The sequence below is a fragment of the Lissotriton vulgaris genome, chromosome 3_1 (assembly GCF_964263255.1).
Source record: "Lissotriton vulgaris chromosome 3_1, aLisVul1.2, whole genome shotgun sequence".
Lineage (NCBI taxonomy): Eukaryota > Metazoa > Chordata > Amphibia > Caudata > Salamandridae > Lissotriton > Lissotriton vulgaris.
In genome coordinates, this window is record NC_141689.1 from 1,021,487,634 (window position 1) to 1,021,508,560 (window position 20,927).

General features: G+C 48.3%; 1 protein-coding gene across 4 annotated transcripts in view; it reads right to left on the reverse strand.

Moving 5' to 3' along the window:
* Positions 1–20,927, reverse strand: part of PSIP1 (PC4 and SRSF1 interacting protein 1) — a 560,846-nt gene that overhangs the window by 288,579 nt on the left and 251,340 nt on the right. For all 4 annotated transcript variants that reach the window (XM_086961408.1, XM_086961410.1, XM_086961411.1 and 1 more), the window contains one exon: positions 10,885–11,119. In XM_086961408.1, coding sequence (XP_086817534.1) covers positions 10,885–11,119 — 235 coding nt within the window. The remainder of the gene's footprint in view (positions 1–10,884; positions 11,120–20,927) is intronic.

Below are 20,927 nucleotides of genomic sequence, written 5' to 3' on the forward strand. Positions count from 1 at the left end.
GGGGAAAAGTAAGCGCTCAGGGCCTAGACCCGGCCGGGCCTTTGGTTGCTGGTGCCGACTGTTGGCCTCCTCTGCCCTTCGGGCGTTTCTGGAACGGCTTACAGAACTGTTGTTGTTGCTACGACTGTCCCAAAGCTTGGCCACGTCCTCTGCCCTGCCCACCGAACCGCCGTTGGAATGGGCGGTACGATTTCTACACTTCTTTGGGCTTCTCTAGACCCACAGCTGTGAGTGTTTCGGCCTCCGCCTTCATGCGGGCCATTTAGTCATCCGCATGTTTCCCAAATAGGGTTTCGCCAGAGAATGAAAGATTGGCCACCTTTTGCTGTGCGTCTGGTTTCAGTGACGTAAGGCGGAGCCAGGCGTGTCGTCGCTGGTTAATCCCATGGCAAAAGCCATGTGCCGCCAAGAGGGATGAATCTGCAGCAGCGCTGATAATCTGATTCGCTACCAGCATCCCTTCGTTTAGCACTTCCTGGAAATCTTCCCGCTTCTTGCGAGGCAAGTGTTCCGCAAACTGCTGGAGGGAGTCCCAGAGGGCGCGGTCGTAGCGTCACAACAAAGCCGTGGCACTCTCAGCCTTCATAGAGGTCGCCGATGTTCCACATACTTTCCTTCCAGCTGAATCCATCCATCTAGACTCTTTGTCCGGGGGACTGTGGATGACGGGGTGGTGGCATGCTGTTTGCGGGCCGCCGTCACAATCACAGAATCCGGAGGAGGTTCCACCCTTAGAAAAGCCGGGTCCGAATCGGGAGCCCGGTATTTTTTCTGCAATCTCGATCACCGCAGGGGTGAGGAAAAGGTCCATGGCCGGTTCCTCCAGGCACGGCACCAGAGGTAGTAGTGGACGAGCGAATATGCTACTTAACAGTATGCATCTGTTCTAAGCATGTAGGGCTGCTGACATTCATATCTGTGCATAGATCGCCGCCTAGTGTTGGGTCCGGATGATCGCACATTGTTGTCCTGGAAGAGTCTTCGAAGTATCACGAGATAGGTGGCTCCTCCCCTGGACTACAGTGTGCATGGGCATCGACTCCATCCTCAGATTGTTTTTTAGCTATTGTGGCCAAGATGGAGTGAAACTAAGTGAATGATGACCATGCCAGAAGTACATGTGAATTCTGTAGCTGCTACAGGCACCGGGGAGGAGGGCGGGCAATATGAATGTCAGCAGCCCTACATGCCAGGAACAGATGCATACTGGTAAGTAGCATATTTGGGTCGAGGCATGTGGGCTGCTGAATTCATATCTGTGCATAGAATACATAGCAGTCCCACCATTAACGGCCGCCGCCCGTGCCAGCTGCAGCAGTTTGGAAAAGTGTTTTTAGAACAGCCTGCCCTACAGCTGCCTGCTGTTTGGAGTGCACATCAACACAATAATGCTTCGTAAATGTGTGTGTGGTAGACCATGTGGCTGCTCTACATATGTCTTCCAAAGGAATATTTCCAAGGAAAGCCATGGAGGCCCCAAACTTTCTGGTGGAGTGGGCCCGCGGTGGAATGGTGAGAGTATGCTTGGCTTTCAGATAGCAGATCTGAATACATTTAACGATCCACCTGGCTATACCAGCTTTGGAAATGGGGTTACCTTTGTGTTGTGGCGCAAAGGCAACAAAGAGTTGTTTAGTTTTTCTAAAATCCTTGGTCCTCTCAATGTAATACATCAGGGCCCTTTTGACGTCAAGGGTGTGGAGCATTCTCTCCGCCAATGACTCAGGATTTTGGAAGAACACAGGTAATTCAATAGTCTGGTTAATATGGAATTGAGACACTACCTTAGGAAGGAATTTAGGGTTAGTGCGAAGCACCACCCTGTTAGAATGAATTTGAATAAATGGCTCTTGGATAGTTAGTGCCTGGAGCTCACTAACTCGTCACAGAGATATAATCGCTATAAGGAAAGCCACTTTCCATGTCAAGAATTGAATCTCGCAGGAATGCAGTGGTTCAAAGGGGGGGGGACCCATCAGCCGGGTGAGGACCACATTGAGGTTCCACTCAGGAGCTGGTGGGGTCCGCGGAGGAATGACTTGTTTGAGTCCTTCCAGAAAGGCTTTAATGACAGGCACCCTGAAGAGTGAGAGGTGCTGCCTGTTTTGGAGATGAGCAGCCATTGCGGATAAATGTATGCGAATGGAAGCATAGGCCAGATTACATTTGTACAGATGTAAAAGATAATAAATGATGTTCTGAATAGATGCATCTAGCGGGTTAATGTCGTGGTCTGCACAATAAATGACAAACCGCTTCCACTTTGCCGCATAGCATGCTCTTGTGGTGGGCTTCCTTGCCTCCCGGATGATGTCCATACAGTCAGGAGGTAAGTTGAGGTAGCCAAACTCTAGGACCTCAGGAGCCAGATCGCCAGGTTGAGCTGTTGCGGATCTGGATGCTGAATGTCGCCATGGCTCTGCGTCAGAAGGCTGGGTGTGAGGCGGAGCCTCTGATGCGGTACCACGGACAGTTCTAGAATGGTGGTGTACCATGGTTGGCGAGCCCACGTTGGAGCAACCAGGATGAGAGTCATCGAGTGCTGCCTGAGCTTGCGTGCCACCAGCGGTATCAGAGGTGCTGGGGGAAAAGCGTACGCAAATTTGCCTGACCAGTTCATCCATATCGCATTGCCTTGCAACTGTAGGAGTGGAAACCTGGCAGCGAAGCTTTGGCATTTTGCGTTCTCCCTTGTGGCGAACAGGTCTATCTCTGGATGACCCCACTTTTGGAAGTACGGGTGGAGTACTGATGGATGTATCTCCCACTTGTGCATGAGGAAGATGTTCCTCTGAATGGCCCTCTTCCACGTGCTCTGAGCCAGATGAGACAGCTGTGGAGAGTGTGTTCCTCACTGCTTCTGAATGTAGTACATGGCCGTCATGTTGTCCGTGCGGATCAACACGACCTTGTTGCACAGATGTACTTTGAAGGCCTTTAGTGCCATGAAGATTGCCATCAGTTCCAGAACATTGATGTGCATCTTCTGTTGCTGTTGTGTCCATAGTCCCTGCACAGTGTAATGGAGTACATGAGCTCCCCATCCCTGGAGAGAAGCGTCCGTTGTCAGGATGATCTGTGGCACAGGCTCTTGGAACGGTCGTCCCTTGCAAAAGTTTCGTGGATTCCACCAATGCAGAGAGTTGTATGCCCGACCGCTCACCAACACTAGGTCTTTCAACTGCCCGTGAGCCTGAGTCAACTGACGTGCTAAGCACTCCTGAAGCGGACGCATATGTAGTCTCGCGTGCGGGACTATAGAGATGCAGGAGGGCATCATGCCTATCAACTGCATGAACACTCGCACTGGAAGCGAGTGTTGGGGTTTGAATCGTATCAGCGATTGAATGCTGTTGACCCCCACTGAATTCGGCTGTGCTGTGGCTGCCATAGTGTTTATCGTCACACCCAGATACTGCCGTATGTGGGCGGGTTGGAGGTGGGACTTTGGGTAATTCAGTGAGAATCCCAGATCGTGAAGGAGGTGAATGGTGTGGGACACGTGAGCGGCACACTGCTGGGCTGACTTTGCATTGATGAGCCAGTCGTCCAGATAAGGGTAGATGTGAATGTTTTGTCTCCTCAGGTGCGCTGCCACTGTCGCCAGACACTTTGTAAACACCCTGGGTGCCGTGGTGACTCCGAAAGGCAAAAACCTTGAACTGCTAATGTTGGGTTTGGATGGTGAACCGGAGGTATTTTCTGTGTGACGGTTGCAGCGGAATGTGAAAATACGCATCCTTTAGGTCTAAAGTTGCAAGAAAATCCCCCTGACTGAGCAACGGGAGCCCTTGCTGCAGGGTCAGCATATGAAAGTGCTCCTATAGAATGTACTGGTTGAGGGGCCTGAGGTCCAGTATGGGTCTGAGGGACCCGTCCTTCTTTGGTATCAAGAAGTACAGTGAGTAAACTCCTGTGCCTCTTTCTGCCACAGGCACGAGCTCTATTGCCCCTTTTTGCAGCATGACGAGGACCTCCTGCTGCAATAAGTGCAAATGCTTCGAGGCACCACTAGGCATGGACTCTCGGGGTGCGCCGCTCTTGGCCTTGTCTTGTTGAGGCGGAGTCTCGAGACCCTTCGGATCACCGAGTCCTTTGTTGGTGTCGACCGCCTTCGGCGCCGATTTAGTCGGCTCGACCACCATGACTTTAGCCTTCGGCGCGGCAGACTTAGTCTCGACACCCTTGACTTGAGCCTTCGTATCGACAACACCCTTTTGCTTCTTCGGCGCCGAGGGCTCCGAGGCCGTGGATCCGACCAAAGTAATGCGAACTTTTGGTTTCGAGGTGGGCACCAGTGCTGTTGCTTGTGTCGAGACCGTTGGTTTCACTTTCGGTTTCGATTTGGCAGGGTGGGGCTCAATAGTAATGTCCGTGCCCGAAGGCGGGGCCGTAGAACCCATTGTAAGATCTAAGGCCTAGTGGCGATCCCTCGACCTGAGCCTTATGAACCGGTACGGCCCCAGTGTCAGTGCGAGGTAGCTCATCGTCCGAGCTATCCTCCATGGCCCCAAAGGCCCCGTCGTCGTCTCCTACCTCGTCGACGACTTCTTCAGCTTCGAACATTTCGGCGTCGTAGTTGTAGTCTACGTCTGACGCAGGATTCGACAGGTTGTCACCGATGTCCCGGGTAGCTTCCTCTTAGACATCCCCGGCATCGAAAATGTCCGCAGGCGCCGGTGCAGTGTGCTGGGCCTCCTGGCGCGCAGCGCGTCGATGCTTAAGCGTCTTCTTGGACCTGAAGCGGGAACAAGCCATGCAACTGGCTTCATCATGGTCCGGCGACAGACACTTGTTGCACACCGGGTGGACGTCGATGTGGGGATACTTTGAGTTGCAGACGGGACATCTCTTGAACGGACTTCGGTCCATGATGAACAGTCGATAGGGTCTGAGGCGTCGACTGGGCCCTCCGCGCCAAAAGCATGCGGGTGTATGGAATCCGGCTCGGAACCGAGCTGGAAGAGTTAGGCCCTGAACATAAGACTATACCGACGAAGAAAACTAAAGACCTTTTGGTCTTAAGAAAGTTTTTTATCGATTCCGACTAGAGGGAAGCAATATACATCCGAACCCAATGGCGGAAAAAAACAGCCAGACCCAACACTAGGCGGCGATCTATGCACAGATATGAATTCAGCAGCCCACATGCCTCGAACACAGGTGTTTCTGGTGCAGTGTCTTGAAAATGACTGATGTCTTAGGCGTGGGCACCGTCAAGCATATGCCCAATTTGGCAGCGCCTCTCATTATGACATCATGGAACGCCACCTGGTCATCAACCGGCGACACCCATTGTGTCTGGCGATCCCGACTAAGTCGAATAGTAGTACCTGGTCCCTGAGGACCTCGTGCGAGAGCGAGATCTGTGCCTCCTATGGCGGCGTCTCGACCGCGTGGACAACATGTTGCGCGATCGTTCCCTCCTCCGGGAGCGAGAGTGTGACCTCCCGGTCCGTGGGTGCTCCGCAGGTTTCCCTGGAGGTGTCTTCCGTGGCTTATCCTGGGGCCGTGGTTTAGGAGTCCCCTTAGGTGGTGTAGGAAGAGGAGGTAGTGACACCGATCTCGGCGGAGGGACAGGGGGTATCTCCGGCCGAGGGGCGGGCCCATGCGGCGGGAGCGGTGGTGGTGGCTGTCCTGAGGGAGGAAGTGGTGGTAGAGGAGGGTTGACGGGAGGATTCTCCTTTGGTATAGGGGGAGGAGGAGTCTTCGGCTGAGGTGGTGTATATACCACCGAGTACACCGAGCCCGGTGACTTCTTCGGGGGAGGGGACTGCGGACCAGCCCCTCCAGTATGTGATCGCCGCCTTCGGCGCCGTCCACCAGACTCTGAGTGACTTCTGGTGCCAGAACTCCTTCTGCGTCGCTTCGGGGAGTGAGAACGACTCCTCGATGCTGACCTCTTTCTCCTCGACTCCTAACGTTGTTTTTCCGGTGTCTGATGTCGCCTCCGCGGCTCAGGCGTCGAACGTCGCCTCCGCGACGTCGACCGTTCCATTCTCGACGACGAGCGTCGACTCCTCCTCGACGCTGTCTTCTTCCCTCGAGGTCCTCGACGCCGAGGATCCCCTCGACGCCGACCGTTTTCTCGACGGCGACCGGCGGTATCGCCTCGACGACGAGCGCCGACGCCTGTGGCTTCTTAGACGCCGGTAGCTCGACGTTGACGTCGACGACGAAGACGCCGTAGACAGTGCTTTCGACGGAGGCCTAACCAGGCTCCTCGACGACGAATCTTCACGCCGTCTCGACCCTGAGCGCCGGGGAGATGGGGAACACACCGTCGTCATCCCTCTCGACGTCATCGACGCCGACGGAGACCGGGACCGTTTGCTTGTCTTCCTGCCTCTGGGGAGCCCCCCAGAGGCCTCAGCAGAGGCAGAGGGAACCTTCCCAGCCTGCCCAGACCCACCTGCAGCCTGCATTTGTCTCTCTTCCAGGCCTTGAAGCCTAATCTTCAGCCTTTCCCTCAGGGTTCTTGCAGAGAGGTTTTGGCAGATGTCACAGTCTTCAGGGACATGTGCTTCAGTGAGACAAATAATGTAGACGTTGTGTGGTTCAGTCTTGGCCTTCTTCCTTCCACATGCTGGGCATTTGTCGAAAAGAGCAGGCATTTTAGAGCCCTCAAAGCCTGACAAACACACAGGAGAGAAGAGAAACACCAAGAATATAAACTGCAAACACTTTTATCAAAAAGTGAACTTAAATCCAATATAAACCCTTGAAAAAAGGGAGAGCTCAATGCCTGGGTCCTGTTAGCAGGAGCCGGAAAAAAGAACTGCAGCCTATTTGTATTGCTTCATTCTAGTCTGGGAGGCACACAAAAACTGGCTTGTTCAAACAGGACCTTCAAAGCAGTGACATATACAAGGAAAAAAATGTCCACGGACTATTGGAGTGACACTGTGCAAACTTTAAGAAGAAGTTTGGTTCAAAACAATCTGTGGCGCACCTGGAGAGGGAGGTGCTGGATGTGTCCAAGCGCCCAGGACTTGATGGAAGATTGAAAGGCAATCAGTGTCCTTGCACAGCCCCACTGTTTACAATTTGCAAAAAAGAAAATTATGAAAGCAAAGTACATTAGTCAAAGGCTTTGCACAGCTCTTAACAGCAGGAACATAAACCTACTGCGATTTTTCTATAATATTTGTAAATTGGATAACACTACTAGTGGCCATAAGTTTTCACCCGCCTCCTTTTTCATGCGGTGCTGCACCAGAGATGGCTTCAAGGCGCTGTGAATCATTATTTTCAAGGGGCCGTTGTGTGTAAAAGCAGGCTGTCTGCAAATATTTCCTTTTTACTTTTAGTGTGCAGGACATTTTATTTCCTCCCCTGAGACTCATTCCAGGTTCACTGACCTAAATCCCGGCCGCCCCGTCTACCTGCCTGCAGACCTTGTGTGACCCACTCAGGCCCGGTCTTCCTCCCCAGAAAGGTTCTGCCTGAACTGCTAATCAAGGTGCTGCAGTGCTTGCACAGTTCCGGCCTCCAGAACTCCTGTGTTTGAACTGCAAGAATAAACCTCCACTGTTTAAATATTCTTGTGTGCAGCATCCTGACCTTCACCCCCGGTATTACCCTTATTGTCTATCAGTCAGTGGTTCCTAAACTGTGTGCTTGGTGCACATCTTTTCGCAACGCCCCCGACAAGTTTTGATGGCGCACTTGGGTGCCTCGGCACACAGATTGGGATGCTTACGACACCCTCCTGATAAGCCTAATTGCTCGACCCCACTACCAAAAATACAGCTACTAGTCATTATCTAATTTAGCCTCTGCTATACCTCTGGGGATCTCCTGGACTCTGTGCACACAATACCTTACTCTGGTATAGTATATACAGAGCCAGCTTCCTACAGGCATGCTATATTCCATGATTCAGCTTGACGCCTGGGGAATAATCTAGGGTTAGGAATCTGCATCTAGAAGTCTCTCTCAGATGTCACTGTGCAAATACACAACATAATAGAAATAAAAAACAACAAGTACTGTGTCATAAGACTAGCTCAGGAAAGTAAGAGGGAATATCTTCAGACAAGAACATAAAAAGGCCAAATATGCACATGATTACTCCTTTTGTAAAATGTTTGAAACTTGTGCTGGCTCTTTGCCAGCCTAAAAAGACAAGCACTGGCGTTGCCAATAGGTCTCGCAGTAGGAAAGTTTGAGCTATTGGTTTTCTAAATGACATTTTATTTTTTTGTTTTGTGATTTACAATGCCCATACTTTTAACTTTTCGCATTAGGAAAGTTTGAGCGATTGGTATTGTAAATGACACTTTTTTAGTTTACGTGTTTGATTTGAAAATAGCAAAATTAATAGCTTTGTCAGTTACAATGTCAATAGTTTTAACTTTCGCAAATGTGACACCTATAGCATTTGCAATGCAATGTGTGTTGTATTTACGTGACTTAGATGTATTGATATTACAAATAACAATGGCTTTTAATTTTGTAAATAATTAATACTTAAATAAAAGTTATTGTAATTTATAATGGCAATAGCTTCAACGTTTGTAAATAAATGTTGTCAAGATTATGTTCAGTGTATTTTATTGTGACGAAAATCCAAGAACATTGTATTTTCACCTACACACACATATGTGTTGTAGCACTGAGTGGTGTGAGGGTGTGAGGGTGAGGGGGTGTGAGGGTGAGGGGGTGTGAGGGTGAGGGTGTGTGAGGGTGAGGGTGTGTGAGGGTGAGGGTGTGTGAGGGGGTGTGAGGGTGAGAGTGTGGGAGGGTGAGGGTGTGAGGCTGAGTGAGGGTGAGAGGGTTGTGAGGGGGATGAGGGGGTGAGTGAGGGTGTGAGGGTGTGAGGGTGGGTGAGGGTGTGACCCGTTAGATATGGTTGGTATATGTTAAACATAAGGAGGATAAGAAATGGACCGTAGAGCGGTAGATATATGTTTACGGTATTTGCAAATAGAGGAAAGCGTCCCCACCCCTGCAAGAAATACTGGTAGGATAATGAGCAAGTAAGGGAAAATTAGATTTAGGAACAGCCAGACGAGATGTGCCTAGGTTCCCAGACGATCGGTCAGGCGATGGAGCCGAGATTGGGCTCCAGTCGCCTCTTTCAAAGACTTCAACTCAGCTTCCATATAAGGAAGCACAGGATAGACTATGTCGGTGATGCAACGTGCGTTGACTCCGATGGTTGCGGTGCAGGGGTGAAGTTTCTCTGCCTGCTATGAAGCGTGAGGTGCAGGGAGGTCGGCGATGGCTAGAGTCCGCGTCAGCATTCGTGGACTCCTACACCCATTTCCCCTAAAGCTCGGAGTCGTTTTAGTGAGAAGGAGGTGCAGTGAGTGAGCCAGCATCTGTGCCGCCTGTGTGCGAGGTGGGGTGCTGGAGGTTGTTTGCCCTTTCCTCCCCGAAGAAAGGACATTACAGAGGCCGCATCTATGGGAGGCTGCCGGCCCTGCGCCGACATCTGAGGGCTGCCCTGCTTTGGGTGCAGTGAAGTTGTAGTGCACTCATATGTGCGGCTGCTATTGTATATGCCTATAAATTAGTGCATCTAACTTATGCCTGAGAAAGCAGCCTCACCTGTATGCGGCACTGCAATTGACACTCCGCATTGCCTTCGGGAGTGCCTCGGCAGGTGGAGAGCTGCTATAACCCGGACAACAGAGAGGTGATTGGATGCACCACCTGGTGGCTGTTTTAGTTTCTTACACTTCCCATAAGTGCTCGTACACAAATGAATGTCTCTAGATCAATGCTTCAACTGAAGTGGTGAGATACTTTGTTACCAGCGAGAGACACATGAGCCCCGATTGTCAACGTTTGTGCATATTTAAATCTGCTGGTGAATTTTAAAAATGATTTGGCATTGGTTTTCCTTTTCAAAGACCTGGGTTGAGAGCCCACAAGCCGGGTGGCTGATACACTCCTTGTTGCACAACTTGAAACTGTAAAATGGAAAGCGACTGTTTTCTGTTAGTGGCACCTCACCAGCAGTCCTCGAAATACAAACCAGTGAGAACGAAAAAGGTAACATTAGCATTCAACAGCGGATCAAAGAGTTTGACTACAGACAACGCAGACCTGAAATCTGAGATTATACGACGTTCATTTCAGTCACGAGGGCACGGACTGGAGTGAGTCAATGTTGATGCCTCTAGAGGATTAAGCTGTAAGGTTGAAGTCTCGGAAGTCTTCTTTACATAATAATCATACATTCAAACCCGATGTGAAAACGTTGGCTACGAGTATGTCATTATAGTTTTCAGATAATAAGACAAATAAATACGAATAGTCTGTGTCTACTGCGAGTGCTAATAAGAGCGGCCGGGAAACTGAAAGTACGGCCGGCCAGCCATGATTAATTAGGGGAGGAGAAGCCGCAGAGCGCACGCTGGGCGAAGCCCTTTGATGTGCTGTGCGGCCGTTAAAAAATGCAATTAGGAGGGAGGGAGGCTGATGCGCGTGCTTGTTTGGTCACGTGATTCACGTGAACTTAAAGAAAACCGCACCAAGAAGCCCTTGGTTTGACGAGGATTTTGAGCACTTGAATTCTCGCTCCGCGCGCTTGCGCGCATTGATAGGTCGCGAGACCTAAAAAGAACATCCATGTGTAATGAAAAGAGGTTGTTTTGCTTAACAAAATATCAAATTGATTATGTATTTCTCAATAATGACTTTAAGGGCTTGATGAGAGGAAAAAAGGACTTCAGCGGCATTGGGCTGTTTGTGATCTCAGCTCAAGATAGAGCTTTGAATCAGTGTTGCGAGAGAAAAAACAATTATATTCTGTAGCAGTATTAAATTATCTCTCACCCTCTTGGAAACAAAATCATGCGTCAACACAATGATCCAAACAACATAAGGGTCTCTGCCAATAAAAGTTCCTTTTTGCAAACAATACATTGGTACCTTCTGTTCTCCCTCTTCCTCCTGCTGTTGTAATTGCTGTTCCTCCCCATCAGAATCAGTGTTTGATGATGTTCCTTTTCTCACATTTGTAATCTTAGGTTCGCCTCCAATGCGGTCTTCTTTCTTTTCAGGAGTTCTTGACTGCTCTTCTTCCTCTTTTTGAACTTCATCAGGTTTACCTAGCAGTTGCTTTTGCAATTGGTCTTCAATTTCTGATTTTGGTTTCTCATCAATGCTATAAAAAATAAATAAATACGTTCCATCAGCATCAAATGCAAAAAAAAAAAAAAAAAATACATTCATGCTTTACAGCAGGGGGCTTCAAGCAGGTCCAGTAGAGCCAATTCATGCCAGCCCTGGATTTGCACCTTACTTCCTTTCTTTTTGTGTGCTCAGTGATGTTCTATAGATTTAACATTCTTAATATTGTACTACTATGACTAATCAGGCCGCTCCTTCTGCATCATTTTGATTTGCTTTTTGTTGCCATGTATTATGATCCTGCATATCTTGCATGAATGATATAACTATACTCATTTACTGTAAAGCGCTCTGATACCCGCAAGGGTCTTGTCCTCGCTCTATAAACTGCAAAATAAATAAATAAATAAATAAATAAATAAATAAAGCAGGTTAACCCCTTGCGTGCGGCGGGAATTCCCCGCCCATGCTGACTCCGCCTTGCGCGGGCGGAGTCATGACGGAACGGTTCCGTCATCAGCACAGCTCACCCGTAGCTGATGACAGAACCGCTCCGTCATCAGCATGCAAGGGGTTAATATCCATTCACTGTATCAAAATGAATCATATATAAATATTTTTAAAACCTGGAATTGAGCCAGCCCCTCTTCTCCCCCCCCCCCCCAATTTGCCCCCCATTATTTACACCATCTCCGATTTCATCATTGTAATTACATTTATACAGCAGTTACTACCCCTGATGGAGTGTACAATTATACCAAAACAGACATATGGAAAGGTAATTTCTAAGTTTCCTACATTGGAGCTTAGCAAGTCACTAGATGCATTATACACTTCTAGATGGAGGCTATTAGGCATGATAACGTCTTTAGTTGCACTGATAATATTCATTGGCTAACGGTAGCTAACTGGTGTAGCACTGCGGGAATTACGGCGGAATTACTCACGGTTGTACTCCAGACCTTCAGACCGGCAGGGTGAAGGTTTTTTTTGGCAGCGGACCAGACGGCGGCTCGAGAGTGGATGGTGGGAGAGGAAAACTTGCTGGAGGCGGTGTGCGATTCTGACCACCCAGGCTCGGAGCGGATTGCCTGGAGGCAGCCAGCTGGTGCTTGGCGGTCTGCAGCAGATTGGTTTTGTCTGCAAGCTTGTCTGTGTGTACACGACGCCGCTTCTACGAAAGGCTTGCTGAATGCTCGGTGACCAGGTGTAACAGGAGTGAACGAGGAAAAGCACCTCTCTGGAGGATTGATAGCAACGCTTTACACAAAGAGATACATTAGTGGTCTTTTGGTGGTCTTTTAGTGGTGCTTGTGTCCCGCTTTGGGGAAAGTCGCTATATCTACATAAACATTCTACGAACTGAGCAGGGCTTTAACCTACCTCGCCTTGTTGTCCTTGCTGGTGGGCAGTTGTGTTTCCGGACCCCCCCCTCCGCCCCTGCCACCACTTCACAGCTGCAGCCGCTGAGAGGTGGACGAGGACTACGGGTCCCAGGCTCCTTTGCGGCTGAATCCGCCATCGTAATTTCCGCGCCCGGAGGCGCCTTAAATCCCAGCGCAGCCCCCGCGTCGTGGGAACGCCAAGGGCGGACCCGTTCTAGCACAGCCAAGGACGGGACGGGACACCCCTCCAACATCGATAACAAGGTTAGTGTGTGAGAAGACTATTGCCCTACAGTGAGCGAGTATCACTCCACACTGGGAAGGAGGTTTCTGAGCTGTTCAATCGCACATTATGTCTACCCAACCACTTAATGGCGAGAGTCATAGGAAATCCACTGAGGGTCACTAATGGGAACGCTGGACAATTTCCTTATTAGAGTGTCTTCAGCACTAGCCCGGGATATCGAACTAACAGAGAAGAGACTATCCCTTGATATCGCTTTTGATAAGAGATCCTCTATGGGAAGTTTGTCGAAAGCTAGGTCACCAGATCCCTCGCAGATCAATACCCATGACACAATATCCTCACTGGAGGATGTAGAGATGATAAGTCAAATAGCCCAATCTGTTGACCCCCTGATATGCAATCTAGATCTCCCGGCTACTGTAAAGGATGTAGGATCTATGGAAAATTGAAGTAATTTAGTAAGGAGTGCGTGTTCGCCAAATATTAAGACCCAGTCAGCTAGTAACGCCAAAATGAGCAAACCACACCAACCATTAAGTTTGGCATCCAAAAGGAAGCGTACCGGGGCTCAAACTCAAGCGAAGGGGAAGAAAGTAAGAACTACGAACGTGGTCTCACCTAAGGGGAATTTGACACTAACCTCTCCCCAAAATTCTACTAGAACACAACTTGTAAATGAAGGAGATACTCGCCCACCAAGTAATGGGGATGAAGCACTGAAAGAGATGGGTCCGTCTTTTTGGGCAAAATTGGAATACAGCATCAAAAGAGTATGCCACCCACTTTACGATAGACTGGACTCAATTGACACGAGACTTGTGTGCCTTGAGTTATCCCTCGCCTCAATACAGGGGAGAGTGGGAAACCGAGCCAATGAGTCAAAGAGTAAGACGTCAAATGGTATGAGGGAACATGTACTAGATGTTATTCCTTATGTACTTCCTAATGTGAATGTTAACGCTATTCAGAGGGATAACACTATTCTAAATACCGCTCTGACTAAGTCGGCAGGGCCTGGCCCTCATCCCCCCTCAGTTAATGCGAGAGTAGCAGAACGAGAACAACAGAAGGATAGGACACATCAAGCTGAACCAAGTAGGCAAGCTGTCTAAAATCGAGCTGTGCTTGGGATCCCACTTGCTCCTACTGAGCCTGTCTTACCAGTTCTGGAACTCCCCCCTGAATCATCACCGTATGTGGTGGTCCTGGCGGGAGTTCCTCCATTGGCTCAGGGCAGAAAGGAATCTTATGCGGAGCTTAAAAATAAGTGCATTTTTTGGCTCAAATAGAAATCGCCCGCTGCCAACGCATCTATGTGCAGAAATCCTCTTTGCAAGAAGAGTGAGTTGGGTGGGGAAAAAGCCAAAGTCTGTGAGGGGGAACTGCATAGATATCAATTTTGGGGATTGGAAGGCTGTGGAATATATTTGTGACTGGCCAAGGAAGGACTTGTCAACAATTGTACCTTTGTCTTATTTCTATGTACCATCGGCCCTTCATATAGTGAAAATTTTCAAAACGGGGGTTTAACTAACTTGTGTGCATCTGAAAATATACTGTCAGTAAATAGATTTAATGTTTTATCAGGCTTAGAAGAGTGTGATTGACGCCCTGTGAATGAGAATTCCCTACTAAATACTTACAGTGGAACATCTACCCTTGCAATTTTATTGGAGGAAAATGATATAACTATTACCCCGGGGGAAGAAATAGTACCTCACCCCTTGACTGAGGTGGGAATGGGAGAAATGGGGGAAAATTGTGTACCAGTTGGAAGACTGTACTCACATAGAGGCTGTACCTAGTGTGGAAATGAGAGAAGGGATAATCCAGCCAGGGACTATAACTAGTGTTAGCTCCCCCGATCCAGGAATCTACAACTCAATCCTGAGGTAGCTGATAGAAGTATAAAAATCCTCTCGTGGAATGTAGCCGGGTTAAAAAATAAGCTACTTACACCTGAGTGGGGTACCTTTATGGCATCACACGACATCTGCCTGATGCAGGAAACCTGGGCACTGGAGGAGAGTGGCAGCCCAGGTTATGCAACCTTTGATATCCTGGCAACCACTAGGGGTAGAGGTCGCCCATCGGGTGGTGTATCGATATGGGTAGGTACGCACTTGGGCGTCCAGGCAACCCAATTGCCAACTAACTCTCTAGACGTCCAATGTGTTCTACTGACACCCCTAAACATGCCCCAACTAGCCATAATAAATATTTACTCAAGACCAGTCAGGAATGGACAGGAATCAAATACTATTAATGTATTGAATCTCTTTATTCAGGCACTTGACCCCTCAATCGCTATAGTCCTTGGTGGAGATTTTAACTGTCAATTCGAGCCTCTGACCAGTCCCGAGCTGGGTGAGCAAGATGATGAAGACTCGTTTTGGCATATCTCTAACCCTAAGATCCCCCCAGTTAGGGCATGGACCCCGCTGGTCTTGCAAATTAAATCTTTCTCCCTTGCAACGTCTCTGCGGGCGTGCAACGGGAAGCTGGACCCTGACCGAACGGGGTCAGCCACATTCAATAGGGTAGAACAAACTGCAATCATTGATTATATAATGATGGAAGCAAAACATTGGGATAGTTTGATGGAATTTAGGGTCCTACCGAGGCAAGATAGCGACCATAGTGCCCTTGTCTTATCACTCAAGCCAGGGAGCTTCGGGTTGACAAACCCTGATGCCAAACCCAATACTGAGATCTTGCCCCTCACGGTAGCCAATAATAGGCGTAGGGTTAAATGGCCCCATTTTCAGGACTTCCCTAGTAGGCTTGCCGATATATACGAGATCGCTGTACCTAGGATTATTGAGATGAGTGACTCTGGCCCCAACGGTCAAGCCGCAGAAATCCATAGGAAGTTGGCTCTCTCACTGTGGGATTTGTTCTACCCAGTAAGTGGGAATAAACGGTGTGGGGCTAAGAAGACACACCCCTGGTATGATGACAACTGCAGGAAAGCAACACGCATTTACAATGCAATAGGTCTCGCAGCGTTAAAGTTTGAGTTATTGGAATTGTGTATGACAATGCGTTGCATAACATTATTAGCAAACTTTGAATTGGTGAGCAGTGAGAGTGTGTGCAAGAGTATGCTGTTTGTGAAAGCAGTGTGGTAGAGAGTGCAGGAATTTGGATGACCTGAGCAATTTGGATGACCTGAGCAATGTGGATGATGCACACTGTGCACGGGGCTGACGCAGTTATTATTCACACAGCTCTGATGATGCACCTTAGGCATGGGCTCACAGCTATTATTCACACAGCTCTGATGATGCACCTCACGCACGGGGCTGACGCAGTTATTATTCACACAGCTCTGATGATGCACCTCAGGCACGGGCTCACAGCTGTTATTATTCACACAGCTCTGATGATGCACCTTCGGCACGGGCTCACAGCTGTTATTCACACAGCTCTGATGATGCACCACACGCACGGGGCTGACGCAGTTATTATTCACACAGTCTGATGATGCACTTCTGGGGCCTACAACAAGACTATTTTACCGAAAGTGTTACTTATGTTTTCCTTTATGCTTATCTCTCTACCCTGGTTGTATTACACTCAAGATCTGTTATTAGGCCCTTTGCATTTTTGCTAATAAATAATATTAACTATTGAGCTTGCCAGGAAATACTTCATGGGTGGGTATTGCCCCCTGCTCCTATGGCAGACCTGTTTTTTGTTTAAATCTGTTTTATTGTTTTTCAAATAATACAAAAACAGTCATGTTACGAAAAGTGTTAGCATTGTTTGTATACTATATTTTGCTGGATGATCGCTATATATGCAAAGTTACGAACAACGCCATGATATAACCATTAACAGTGTAACACTGGTATGTATGAAAAGTTCCCATTAGTGATCGCTGGCAAATGTTCTAGGATTCACAAACTTGTAATTACAGATCTAAACTGCGTTTGCTTCAAACAAACGTAATATAACAAAAACTGTATATAAGGCTGCCTAAAACGCATTTGTCACGTCGACAGATCTCATCTCTCCAATGCTACGTGCATTATATATATTCATCTAAGTGAATGAGTGGGGTGTCCTATTAATGTTAGCTCCCTGAAAAATACGAACGTGGGGGGTCATCCATTTAATCAAAACCCATTAATACAGCGTTGCTTTAATTTTACAAATATTAGAGCAGCTCCAATTACAAATGCTCTTAGTCATATATTTACCGTAAACAATAAATGCTACGAACGCATGGCATTAGGGAAGCATAATTTGTTTAGATCCACTCTTTTCACACAGGCAACAGCTTTAAGATGTTGCCAGTTAAAAGAAATAAAAATAGGATAGGTGATGACAGCCTGTTAAGTTTAGCAGCAGCAGTCCCTAATTTTGCAGCAAATGTGTAACTGCAACATTAAAAACAAGAAACAAGCAAATTCACCGCCACAGCCCTGCTTCAACAGGAAGCCAGGCAACCTTTGTTGGGACGGGGGCGGGGCCGGAAAAATACAGGTAGCAGACGGGAGCCTACCCCCGCCGCGCTCCTGTGCCCGCGGAAAGATTTGCGTCTCATAGCGGGGCTCCCGTGCTCGTGGAGAACCCCACGGCCCCCGCCTGTTGCCCAGAATGACCCGCTGGCTGCCGAGGGACACGCGAGAAGAACATGGTGAGTGGGGTTTGAGGGGGGATGTGCACGAGCGTGTGTCTGTGTGTGCGCGTGTATGTGTGCGGGGGTGGGAGGGGTTCTCTGTATGTATGTGTGCGTGCGTGCATGGGCGCTCGTGTGTGTGTCTCCGTGTATGCGCATGCGTGTGTCGGGTTGGAGCTTTCCAGGAGAGGAGAAAGGAGCTGGCCACAGCGAGCGCGTTCGCGTGGCCCGCTCAATTCCGAGCGCGCGGCCAGCTCCTGTCCCCTCTCCTGGAAAGAAGAATCCCTAACAATAGGTCTTTGGCGAGGCCGCGGTTCAACGCCACGAGACCTAAAAAGGGATCTCCTTTTGGCAATCAAATCTAGAGATAGTTTAGGAATCAGGCTATCTAGACAGCTCTATAAAAAGGCAATTATTAAAGGTAAGAGGGATTGGGAGGAAACTAGGTGGGAGGAATTGAGATTTGCACTCCTTTTCAAGGATGCCAAATCATTCTGGGCCATTGTTAGCTCAGATGTAAGAGGGGGAGGGGAGGCCGTTCTCCCGAATATTGCGCCCTCAGTGTGGGAGGCGCATTTCAGAGCACTTTATACAAATATGGAATCTAGCCACGCCCATCACCTAGGTTCCAAATCTGCCCAAGAGTATAGAACGACTAGGACGACAAATTCGCTCCAGGAAGGAGACGTGGCCCTTCCGCCATCCCCCGTCCCAGACTCCCACCACGAGTATCGAATGGTGTGGGACTCGGGTGTGAGGTTGCGGGTGGATTACCCGGGAGCTCCAGAGACTTACCTCCATGAAATATTAGAGATCATCACCTAAAGGAGGTAGAATCTGCCATAGCAAGGCTGACCCCCAATTAAGCTCCTGGCCTTGATAAACTGCCTGGGGACCTGTTCCGATCTCAAACCAAAATATGGGCACCATACCGGATTATCCTGTTCAATGCGGTTCTTACGGAGTTTGATTTACCGGACACCTGGTTGGGAGCTGAGATCGTCCCCATTCACAAGAAGGGTTGTACGCTAACCCCATCAAAGTATAGGCCCATTAGCCTTATAGATGTAACACAAAAACTAATGGGTAGGATCATATTGGACAGGATACAAAGGTGGATGGAGGAACACCAAATACGGACTACTCTCCTGGCTGGATTTAGATTAGGCATCTCAACCCTGGACCAGATCTTTCGGCTCCAGGTCTTATTCTAGAAAACAGCAAGAGTGGAGGGTGGCAGCCTCTACCTTGTCTTTGTGGACCTGCGGGCCGCATTAGATCTGGTTCCCAGGGAAAAGTTGTGGAAAGTACTCGCAGATTTGGGTCTCCCACCTTACCTATTGAACATCTTAACTAGTTTGCATGTTGGCAATTATGCTCAGGTTAGGTGTGGGAGACATGGGGATCTTTCAGCCCGCTTTCCCGTATCTAGGGGTGTGCGACAGGGGTGCGTCCTGGCTCCCACGTTGTTAAGCCTTTTTATCAATGGCCTTGTGGACGCCTTAAATGGTGTAAAAGACAATGACGCTCCCTGGTTGGCCTCTGGTCGGGTGCCCGCTCTGATGTTTGCGGATGACACTTTGTTGTTATCCAAAAACATCATCGGGCATCCAGCGTGTTCTGAATGGGTTTGTATCATTCTGTGCCTCGCGGGGTTCTGAGATCAACTTGGACAAAACTACGTTTATGATCTTCATTCCCCCGAGGCAGACCCGTCCGAACCCTGTCTTGAACAGTATTCCCCTGGAACGGGTCAAGACTTTTGTCTAACTTGGCATCATGTTGACAGAAGATATTGGCTGGGGTCACCAAATTGCAAAATCAGCGCTTAGACTATCGCAAATAGTAGGGGGTATCAGCAAGTTCCACAGAACATCAGGATTTAAACCGGTAGCTCCATTCCTTGAAATTTATGGACTCCAGACGAGGACCGCAGCTATGTATGGCGCTGAACTTTGGGGACATAAGAATACCTATAGCCCCTTGAGGGTTGAGCAGTCCTTCATGAGGAATTTGGTGGGTCTACCACAAAGTACACCACTTACCCCCTTGAGGTTGGATTTGGGACTAGAGTCCATAGAGGAGCTGGTAGCTGCCCGGCCACTGCTCTACTGGAGGAGGTTCTGGTCAGCACCGGAACTGGCATCCTATAGAGCTGAATTTTTGGAGGTCTGGGGTCATATAAAAAATAATATTCCTTGGCTATCTCATATTAAGGCCCTCACCACCTATGTAGGATTGCCCCAGCTATGGGAGACCCCCGAGTATACCTAGGGCACAGCTGTTAACCCTGGTGAGGGAGAAAAATGTACTTGCATTACACCGATTAACAATCCAGGGTAGGCTGTCTGGAGTTCCTCTTAGTGAAATCTGTACCTCGACAGGAGGAATTCCTAGATGTAGTCCAACCCCCTCTTGAAGGGAAATTATATACTCAATTGAGGCATGGATGCCTGACAATTAGGGCATTTACCTCGAAATGGGCTAAAGCAGAAAATGTATCCTGCCAGCATGCAATTACATTCGAGAAGATGTTGCCCATGTTTTTCTGCCCAGCGTATATTGCAATAAGAAAATGCTGGTTGATCCCACCATGTAGAAACTTGGGCTTCAGGCAATATATGCAGGCGTGTAGAGTTTTATTGCACGACACCTCGCCACCTATTGTCTTTGCTGTTTATCACTTTTTACATGGTATGTGGCGACGAAGGAAAGGTTTTGTTTAAAGTCATTGTAAATATACCTGAATTCATTCTTTTAAAAAAAAATAAAAAAATACTATCTTATCTAAATTCCCAATCGATAACTATTTGTTTAATTAACTTTTTATCTCTAATATCAGCCATTCATATTTACTGTTTTAATTACTGTGCCTTGTATGTATCTTATCTGCACTTTTATGGTCTTCGACCGAAATAAAGTTATCATTGCTTGCTTGCTTACTTATAAGAAAAGGTAAGCTTTACAAAGCTTAAACCATGGATTAACTAGGAAAAGCAGGGCATCCACTGAATAAAGATAGATGTGGCAACAAACTTAAATCACAGTACAGTCTGTCGATTTTGGAAGAACTTAGGTGGGGTGAGACCTCAATTATTTGGTACAAAAAGGTAATGGTTTCTTACCCAGTAAGTATTTGTTTGTGGCATGTAGAGATGTAAATGCACACGCCTAGCATAGGCTCACCATCTAGTGTTGGCCTCTGAAGTGTGCAAGTTGTTTTTCTTTGAAGAAGTCTTTCGAGTAACGAGATGTAGTGACTCCTCCTCCTCTTGCTTCCAAAGCGCATGGTCCTCGACTCCATTGTAATAGTGTGATATTTAATGTAGATAACTGCCGCAACAAATATAGGTGTCCGGGGAGGAGGGTGGGTGCATATGAATCTACCGCAATATATGCCACAGGCTGTAAGAAAGTGCCCTTTTTTGTATGGTTAACCCCAGATCTTTTACCAGATACATGAAGCCTGCGTTTCCCAAAACTGTACCTTTGTCTCCAATATTGACAAACCTCAGGACCAAATGCAAGTCCCTTGTAAACGGTACCAAGGGCCTTGTGACCAGAGGGCCTCGGAGGGCTGCAG